This window comes from Cibotium barometz, chromosome 35 (genome assembly GCF_041138505.1).
Source record: "Cibotium barometz isolate CiBa-2024 chromosome 35, ASM4113850v1, whole genome shotgun sequence".
Taxonomy (NCBI): domain Eukaryota; kingdom Viridiplantae; phylum Streptophyta; class Polypodiopsida; order Cyatheales; family Cibotiaceae; genus Cibotium; species Cibotium barometz.
In genome coordinates this window covers 47,540,927-47,551,227 of record NC_141080.1, presented here as the reverse complement: position 1 = coordinate 47,551,227, position 10,301 = coordinate 47,540,927, and the positions used below count along the sequence as shown (strand labels likewise).

General features: G+C 40.6%; 1 protein-coding gene across 2 annotated transcripts; it reads right to left on the bottom strand.

Annotated features, from left to right (window-relative positions):
- Positions 1-1,391: 1,391 nt before the first annotated feature.
- LOC147618537 (chitinase-like protein 1) lies at positions 1,392-3,640 on the bottom strand. 2 transcript variants are annotated; one of them, XM_086774994.1, is made up of 4 exons: positions 3,485-3,640; positions 2,784-3,112; positions 2,337-2,490; positions 1,392-2,062 (listed from the first exon to the last, which is right to left on the bottom strand). In XM_086774994.1, the coding sequence occupies exons 1-4, from the start codon at positions 3,499-3,501 to the stop codon at positions 1,663-1,665; spliced, it is 900 nt and encodes a 299-aa protein (XP_086631120.1). In that variant the 5' UTR covers positions 3,502-3,640; the 3' UTR covers positions 1,392-1,662. The 2 variants fall into 2 exon arrangements, with proteins under 2 accessions (XP_086631120.1, XP_086631121.1); XM_086774995.1 differs by having other exon boundaries at positions 3,395-3,526.
- Positions 3,641-10,301: the final 6,661 nt, after the last annotated feature.

Genomic DNA, 10,301 nt, shown 5'->3' with positions numbered 1-10,301 from the left:
CATACATGCATATATATATTTGTGTGTGTGTGTGCATGCATGATTATATGTATAAATAAATTTGTGCAACAAAAGATCTTGAGTTTGAGATGTATATGTATATATAGTGGCACTGCCATATCATGGGGTTTTCCCTCCTTGGTCCCAAATCCACTTCATAAGATTGTAGTATTAAGGAGAAGTTGGAGAGAAGGGATTGACTATTGAATCATCAAGTCCATACCTTAAGTCCAAAATTATCGTAGCTCGTATTGCTGCTACTAGACTTGAATATCTATACGAAAACTATGCTTATTTGGTTCCCTTGGGCTTGAACCTAACCTAGAAGGATCTTGTAAGAGAATGTTGTTTAATGCACTCTCATGAGGTTGGACATCATTTCACATAACATATCTCAAGTGAAGGTGTATTTAAGTGTTTTTAAGAAGTAAAAAATTGCTAATTTGATCTCAAGTGAAGGTGCATGAAAGTATAATTCCACACGGCTCATAGACTTTTCAGTCATTATCCCTCACAGTTGCATTCACGGACATGCATCCATGACCACTACCAAAAACAAAGCACGTCGCATTTGCAAGATTGAGCCTGATCGTTTTTCAAAAGAAAAACTCCCACCTAATTTTCTTAAGGTTTAAGCTTATGTGGAAAAGAGAAAAAGAAACAACTATGATGTCACACAAGATTTGTAGCTCCTACTTGTAACTCAACTCATATAGCAAGAGAATTCTATCGACTCAAACAGGAATAATATCATTATAATCCTTCACATGTCCACCTTATGCTGAAACTTGACCATAAGCTCACATCCCCCCTTTCCCATACCTAACTGACTCAATGAAACCCACGATCTTCAGTGATCAAATGGTTAATGAGTGCCTATATTTCAAAGTGTAGAGTTAGACCTTCATGGCTGGCAATATGCAGTGGTTTGATACACACAAGGCGCTGCTAACAATGCAATGGCATACAAAGGTACCGAGGCACTTCATATGGAGCAAAGAGGTAGAACAACAGTACAAACAGCACAAAGCACGCACTGCTTTTATATCTGGATACAGCAGCAATCATGGCACCGGAAGTCCTGAACTAATCAAAGAGTTTTTGTTCAAGTATTTTCTCTAATGCAGGACAAGTTTATTGGCCTCTCTTTTCTGGGAGAGATTCAACCGACAGGGTTCTATATTGTATGAACTCATGCCCCCTTGTAGGCATGGTGGTAAGATAGCCACATATTTAAGAGTGTGGCATCACTTCTATGATGCCAGCTCTAGCAATCTTTTGATTACTCCTCACTACTGCGTCCCATGAAGACTCTCCACTGTCAAGAATTCCTCTAGTTAGGCAAAGAGATCAAACCAATAACTGCAAGATAACAGTTCAATGCGCGCAACTGAACATGCAAGAAAGAATATTAATAGATTCGTATGAATACCTCAAAATATTACAGAAAACATAGTAGGCTCATTTGCATCTACAACATACATAAAGCCCATATGTTGCTCGCATAATTATAGAGCACATAGCATCCATAGGTCTTCAATTTATTGACAGGTTCTTCCTTGCAGTACCTTGGCAAGTCCCCTTCACCCAATCAAATATATAGTTACCAAAAGAAAAGAATATGCACACGAGGACTGCTTTTGACCCACAAAGACAGCCAACTTATGACTTGTCAAATGGAGTGTTGAGCACTTTCTGAAGGCCACATCCCGTGTAGGGCCCTGCGTTGTCTTGTCCCACACCAAGCAAATTCAAGAAGGTCAAATAGTGAGATTCTCGATCAACCATTCTGGTATCGTCTCCATGCCCACACTCCACAAAGCCATTGAGAATGTTTATGGTCATCCCAAACCCAGGATATAGAAAGTTGGCGGTGTCGTTCTTCGAGGGGACCCACTTGCCTGTCATGACATCATGGCAGGATGGCTGCTTGGGCTTGACTGGGAGCATCCATGTTGCCAGGGCAGCTTCAAAAGCGAGGGTAGCATTAGATGCAAGCCAATCAGGGCGATGAAGAAGGTCCTTTTTCAGGTATTTGCCTAGTTTTCCATAATTATAGTTCCTGGAAAAAACCAACAGAATCATCATAGTGGCTAAGACTTCAAAAACATTTTCGTAACCAAGCCTCGCCCAAATGGCTTCTAATCACCTCAGACCTCACAATACCTGAAAAACCAAACTACACACCTATGCTATGAACTCAACAGACGATATAGGAATGTTCATTTGGGAATGTCTTTTAAATTTCTTTTGCTTCAACCTTTCCCTAGAGCAGGAACTGGTCTAGCAATGCCAGAACATGAAATAACTGAAGAAAGGGAGATTTTGGACAGTACCAATATACAGGCATAGCACCTCTACCATGGTAGCTGATGCCCGGAACACAAGGGTACTCGTAGCTTGGCTCACAGTAGAGTTGGTCAGGGCTTAACTCTTCATTGTAGCACAATCCCCAAGCAAATGGACCTTTTAAGGCCATTGACCAGCCGCCTGCAAGACACACACACTCTCACCTTAAGGCAGCCACTACTTTTAACATTTCATATCAGAATGTCTATTTGTACCTTGTCAAAATCATGACAGGCAATGGGAAACATGACATAAGTATACACTAGTAAACTGTACTGGCCTCCTCTCATTGCCAACCAAAAGATTCAGCATAGTGTGATGATAATAAGCATACTGTGCAAAAGGCCATTCAGAACAGCCAATATACCAAGGGCAGAGACAAAAAGCTGATGGATGAATACTGACCCAAACACAAAGAGCTGATGTGTACTTACATGTTGTTTCATGGGCCACGTGAGCAAAGAAGGCGGCCAGCTCCGTCTTCTGGACAATGTCGCCGCCTGTGGAGCCAAATCCTAAGGGCTCGAACATAGAGGCTGCAAGTATGAAGGAGTGGTAGTCCCAGAAGCCAACAGCATGTGCCACAGGCTGGTTCCTCTGTGGGAATAAAGCCTCGAAGTCATCCGCGGTAAAGAGTTGTGAAATAGTCTTGTTTTCAGCACACTTCTTGCCCTCCTCGCATACAGCATTGAAGGCCGATGCACTGGATACCAGCAGAAGGGCAGCCAGCAGGAAGAAAAGCATGCCTGAGGTCTTCATTGTGCTGCACACACATGCACATACATGGCAGGCCCATTAAAGAATGCAAATTGAGATCTGGCTATGGATAGCTGTGGCAAAAAAATGCAGCAAACCCTAGATCAGGTAGTGGGGGAACAAAAAAGCAACTTAAGGCAGGCAGCATTTTGCTAGAAAAAAGTAAACAGAGATCCAATTTGCTAGAAAAAAGTAAACAGAGATCCAATTTGCTACGGCAATCTAAGCTTGAAAAACAAAAAGCAACACGAAACAGACTACATTAGGAGGGCAATGGAGAAACACGTACCTTGAAACGGTGAGCACAGGAAACACAGACTTACACAGGGAGAGCAGAATGCAAACCCTAAAATAAGATGCCGAGGGCAGAATGCTTTACCTGCAAGCAGCTATCATGGCGGGAGGTGAAGCGATGTGTGCGTGGCCACGGAGAGAAGACACCCCATAACTGTAAGAGGGACATGGCTGACAGCCCGATTCTACCCACCGGGGCCACTAGCGCTCACCGGCCCCGCCGGTTGGACAGCCCTCACACCACCATACACCGACGCTCTACCCACCACCTCTCTTTTTTAATGTAAAGTGACCTCCCAAGGCTAGCAAAAGTGGGTGATTAAGGTTGAGAGAGAGTCATTCATTGTTGCATATTATATATCTACCTATTTATATTTCTATTTCTATTTCTGTCACATACGATAGATTATGTATGAATAATGTCAATTGCAAGTGGCACGTCACATTGTATTAGGTGTGTAATGTGCTATGAAAATATGTAATAGTTTACTTATAAGCTCCAACTTCTTCCCACTTCTTACTTGCTTGTATGCTATTGGATTCATGCATGCTAGTAGATGGATGCTTGCTTGAATAAGCTTGTAAGTTTTCCCCTTCCATTAGCTTATTTATTCCTCCGCCTTTTCTGAGAGAGAACCATTGCAAAGGACTATCTCTTCTTACCTCTATCTAGGCATTGAAAGATCTACATTTTTCGCATTAGGCAAAGGAGCATTCCAATGTGACAACAGAGCAAGGATGCGACGGATAAGCTAGCGCACCCACATTGAGAAGTTGCATTTGGGACTCTAAAGCAAGACCCAAAAACACATGCTTCAGCAAGGCTAAGGTAAGCTCTTGATATAAACATATTTGGCATCGTTGATGGGGACTAACTTAGGGTTTAGCTCTATTTTGAATGACTAGCATGGGGTTTAGCTCTGTTTTTTTGACCATTCTAAGCTATTGGGATTACCCAAAATTGCATGCTGAAGATTAGGAGGTTACACTCTGAAAAACATATGATTTTAGAGCCATTGGATGTGTTTAATTGTGTGTTAGATTTTGATTTAAATTGTACGTACATTAGAGCATTCTATTTTCATCTATTGCTGGGTGAAACCCTAGTTCTTTGGTGATTTACATGAAAGATGAACCGACCAATGAGGATGAGCAGAGAGAGCAAGAACTATGCAGATAATGGTGTATCTGGTTGTAGTGGAAAAAGTTTCCTCTTAGTCAAGACCCTCAATCTTAGAATACCCCTTTGCAACCAATCTAGCTTTGTGTTTGTCCAAAGAACTGTCGGCATAAATCTTGGTCTTAAAGACCCATTGGACCCTAATCTGGCTTTGTGTTTGTCCAGAGAACCATCAGCATAAATCTTGGTTTTAAAGACCCACTTGACCCCAATGACCTGCCTATGTGAAGGCCGGTCCACGAGCTCCCATGTATCATTCCTTTTAAGTGAATCAATCTCGGCCTCCATGGTTGCCTACCACTCAGGAAGAGTAAGAGGCTTTGTATTTGTAGTAGGCTTATATGAGTGAACCACTTTACTCATCAAGGCGAGGTTACAAGAATGATAAAGCTAATGTAATCTCCATGCTCGTGTCAAAGGTGCTATTGAGGATTCAATAAGCTGATAAATATTAGCATCTAAAGATTTTTCACCAAGAGGTACACCCAAACTTTATGTGAGAAATCATCAATAATAAGCATGAAGTACCTAGCACCACCTTAGGTAGTAGTCTGCATGGGACCGTACAAGTCCATATGCATAAGCTCCAGGATGTGCGAAGCCCGATGAGTAGCTTCATGAGGGAAAGTCTCTTTGTGTTGCTTGCCATGCAAACAAGACACACAAGTGGAGTGGGAGGGTTTCAGCTCAAAAGACCCTCGACCACCTTCTATGAGAAGCCCGATGAGACTAGCCTCATGAGGGAAAGACTCTTTGTGTTGCTTGCCATGCAAACAAGCCACACAAGTGGAGTGTAAGAAGCCCAATGACTAGCCTCATGAGGGAAAGACTGTTTGTGTTGCTTGCCATACAAACAAGCCACACAAGTGGAGTGGGAGGGTTTCAGCACCAAAGACCCTCCACCATCTGCTATACTGATGAGAAGAAAGTTGTTAAATGGAAGCATAGCTCAAGAGCCTGTAGAGCGAGCATGCCACAATGTTGTATCCACTTTAGCTACCAAGGCATAGCTTTGAAGAAGTTGTAATAAATGAGATTGTGACTCATTCAAAGAGCCACCAAATTCCTTCAACCTATAAAGACCACCTTCTTGTACATCTATAGCGACAATATGTAAAGTGCAGGTATCAATGACCTCAAGAACTGGACTATCAAGTGCATGCTAAAGCCTTTCTCTACAATCTAAAACACTGAGAGCATATTTCTAGAGAGCTTGGGAACACAAAGCACATCTTACATGGTACAAGGCTAGCCAGGAGAAGAGTTAAGTTGTACGTTACCCACACAAGAGGCCTCAAGGTTGGAAGCATAACCAATGGACACCTTTGAAGAGCTAGGTCGAATATCATGCAAAATGGATCTATCATGAGTCATGTGAGTAGTGCATCCACTGTCAACCACCCAATCCATAAGACATGAGGTGGCAGGAATAGGTGAGTCTGCGAGAAGCTCCTCAATGTTAATGAAGATAATCTCCTTGGTGGAAGAGGATCTCTAGAATTGGTTGGTAGTAGATGGAGAGGTTTAATTGGTGGGCTTATTTGTAGAACCACCTTCTCTCTTCTCTTTGAGACAGTCAGGCTAAATGTGACCTTTGTGAGACTATAACAATGGCAAGTAGATGGAGAGGTTTAATTGGTAGGCTTATTTGTAGAACCACCTTCTCTCTTCTTCTTCTTGAGACAGTCAGGCTGAATGTGACCTTTGTGAGACTATAACAATGGCAAGTAAGATCCTTATGAGCAAGATTGTTGGCATATTTGAGTCAATTGTGCTGGTGGAACCCTTAGACTACTATTTGCCTTTTCCCTTAACGTGAAGAAGGGTATCGGAAGCACCCTTGCTTGTTTTCTTCCTCGTCGCTCTATCCTAGAGCATACCAAATATCACAGAAAGATGAGAAAGTTTATGGCAATTTGGTGAGGAGCCGATGAACAAAGTCTTCATCAGTAGCCTTACTCCCCAAAGAGACCAACTGCTTCTAGATGGTAAGAAACTCCGTGATAATCCATGATGTTGGTAGTACTGGAGATCTTTAGGTTGGCAAGCTATTTCTCCAAGGTAATCTTTTGAGTAGGCTCTATGATACCTCCTTTGAATGGCATCTCAGAATTCTTCTACGATCTCATCAACATTATCATCAAGCAACAAATGGTTTAACATTGAAAATGATGTGAACACATGTGCTTGAGAGCATCCTTATCATGCCAGACATCAATCTCAGCCTAAGAAGAAGTCACAAATTGGTAACAATACCTCATAGCTGATGATACTGAAGTAAATTCTTCATCTGCAAAGACCAATCAAGGTAGTTGGTCCCATCTAGGATGGATTCCTTGGGAAGTTGAGGAGGAATAGATGAAGAGATTACAATTGGTGTAGAAGCCATGGAATCCTCCTCTTGAATCTATAGTGGAAAGGCTGCAAGTACCCGAGCTGCCCACTCCTCCCTAGATGTTAGGTGAGGTGAAAGAAAGATGTAGAATTGTACTCCTTCTGGATATCAATGTACATGGGTGAAGACGGGAGCCAACCCAATGCATGATAAAGTAAGGGGGGGAGAGGCTAATGGAGCAAGTTCATGGTGCTACCATTAGTCTGGGGTATAGATGAAATACAAAAATTAGGGAGATAAAAAAGTTACGTTTAAAAAGTGCCTCCTCTATAAGGGAGGGAGGGCTGGAAAAAAAAAAAAGCAAAACGTTGGTTGATAGTCTTCCTGTAGAGTGTAGAAGAAAGGGCCTGAGAACCGTAATGCTATGATACTATGAGAGAATGGTTGAAGGTAGCAAGAGGAAGTAGAGGAGAGACTTAGAGCAGCCAACAATGATCCAACACCTAAGAAAATTGATGAATAAATTAAATGGCAAAAAGTATATTCTTATATATAGCACAAATAGCTAGTAGAAGAAACCCACAACTGGTGAAAAATACCTATGGATGGGAAAAGTGCCTAAAAATATGGAAAAAATATCCACAAAACTGAGTAAAATACATCAGATAAATATGCTACAAAAATATTGCAATAAATGGGATAAATGTTGAAGATGAACATAGTCCAACACCACTTTCTAGATCATGGAGTTCTTTGGATCATTGCTAGTTCAAGATCTTTCAATATTTAGATCATCCAACTTTCACATCATATTTTGGTAGTCCCAAATCCAGATCGTTCGACTAAAAACTCACAAATTTAGATCATTGATCTAATGAAATCTAAAAAACAAGAAAAGACAAAAATTTATATTTGCATTTTTTTATATGTAACTTGCACATTTTTATTCATTTGCATGTCAGTTTACCGTTTCATCATTCACATTGTTTATATGTAACTTTCGGATCACATTTGGTAGTCCTAGATCCAAATTGTCGAACTCAAAATCCCAAATTTAGATTTTTATTCATTTGCATGTGAGTTTACCATTTCACTATTTTAAAAAAACCTTAAAGAAATACAAAAAAACACACATTAAAAGACCATAAAAACTCATTAAAAGACTCTAAAAATTTATAAAATACTCATAAAAAGTACCTTAGTAAGTAATTTAGGTGTTGGATTAGCAGGAGGTACTTATGCATTCTGATTAGGCACAATCATTGCTCAATCTTATTCTAAACTAAACTTCGAATATGTGATTTCGTCTCATGCACCAACTTTAGGGACTGGTATGAGACCACAAGTAGAGTTGACCTCCCTAATTATGCCAAACTCAAGCTTGAAAGCATAGTAAGATCCCTTCGCAACAATGGAAGAGACTAAATCAGTATTATGAGGTATAAACCCTATAGAGCTTCCATTAGCTAGAATGGAAGAGACTAAATCAGTATTATGGGGTATAAACCCTACAGAGCTTCCATTTAGTCTCTTCACAATGGAAGAGACTAAATGAGTATTATGAGGTATAAACCCTATAGCGCTTCCATTAGCTAGAATAGAGTCTAGGTGATGAGAGCGCTAGGTATTCGTCAATGTTAACTCTCATTGGACACCTCTCCAGCGTTGACGCCATCCATTGGCAATCATTACTTCATTTGGCCGTTGATATTAAAAATGATAATATTATATATTTGATGTGTGTGAGCGCTACTTGTCTATGAAAGACACACCACGGGATTAATTATGGAGATTGCATGCTTAGATTAAGTGTTTGCTCAAGCCTAGGCGGCCTTGGAAAGCCATGGACCCATATTTTAAGTATAGCCGGCCAAGATGTGACGGTTGGGGGGCCAAGATAAGGGTCAATTTGTATTCACCATTCATTCTCTTGTGCAACTAATAGATAGCTCTTCTTCTCTACTCTCTTGCTCTCTTGTGTGTCTTGCTTGCCTAATCCAAGTACAGCTATTATATGCTCATTGTGTATGTGTGAGTGTATGTGAGAGAGAGAGATTGAGTGAGAGGAGGGTCGAGCTTCCTTTAGAGCATGGCGACAGTGGTGGAGTAGAGCTTTGGAGTGTGGTTGTGCGGCAACATAGTCTCCTACAAGAATCCGAGCACGAGTATTCATGAGATGAATGATACGCCTTGCCCATGCACTTGTAAGCTAGGTTATGGAAGATTAGGTTCTTGGTTGAGCTATTTTATGCTCCCAAGTGCGGTTGGGCAAAGCCCCATGACCTTGGTTTGTTCCTGCACTCTTTCTATGGTGCAAGGGTCTCCCAAGTGCAGTTGGACAAAGCCCCACGACCTTGGTTTGTTCTAGCACTCCTTCTATGGTGCAAGGGCCTCCCATAACTGGCGTCATTGTCGGAAAATACCCCCACTTCATAGCCACAATACATTTTGAATGCGTGTGTGTGTATGATTAATTTTTATGTATTTCTGTTTTTTTGTGTCTTTTTCAAGAATGATAGAAAGAAAATGCTAAAATTATTGTTCCCTTAGTGTTGAAATTCGAAGAAATTTATGTTCAATTTTTGTAATTTCTACATGTTTTGTAATTTCTGCAAGTTCTTCAATTTCACCATTTTGGGACCTCAACCCCCACCCTTGAGGTTCACACCATTGAATCAAATAGGTTTCGAGAAACCTTTTAAGTGTCTAGAATATGAGGTTGACTTGGACAGTGTCTCATATGTCTTTGTATTTTCTTGGCAAGTATTGTCATTCCCCTAAAAGGTTTAACCAAAGTCAAAGTGGAAGTCGACTCTTTTTTTACTTTTGCCAAAAAGTCAACTATGTCAGTTTGACCTAACAAATGATATCGGAATCAGAAGATTAAAGGCTTGTTTGGAAGATCTAATGAAGTACTAAGAGAATGTGTGAAGACACTTGCAACACAATCTAGGGTTTATGATTGAATTAGGGTTTTGTAATTTTTTATAAACCCTAATTTGACCCCCCAAATGATGTTAGAATCAAGAGCTTAAAGGCTTGATGCAGAGTCCTTATGGAGCACTAAAAGAGGTTATAAAGCTCTAGGCAATACATGAAAACTCCAATGGTTGAATTTAGGGTTTAGGTTGTAGGTATGCAGGTATGTAGGGAATTCTTAAAAATTTCGACAGCATTTTGTTTGCTTTTGGAACCGAATCTCGATATACCCAAGTAACACCATATATTCCATCAAACACCTCTTATCATTGCCATCACAAGGCATTCATAATGCATCACAAGGCATTCATAATGCATCAAGAGACATCCATATCCATCCAATTAGTGTCCACAAATGCATCTAAAAGCGTATCAATTTGCTCCCTTCTAAGGCGTCCACTTTCTAAT

What these genes read in the sequence shown, in the direction of transcription:
- LOC147618537 (XM_086774994.1), bottom strand. An exon ending in CGTGGCCCATGAAACAACAT is followed by an intron (nt 2,491 to 2,783) that starts GTAAGTACACAT and finishes TGTGTCTTGCAG; the next exon opens with GCGGCTGGTCAATGGCCTTA. An exon ending in GGTGCTATGCCTGTATATTG is followed by an intron (nt 2,063 to 2,336) that starts GTACTGTCCAAA and finishes GGTTTTTTCCAG; the next exon opens with GAACTATAATTATGGAAAAC.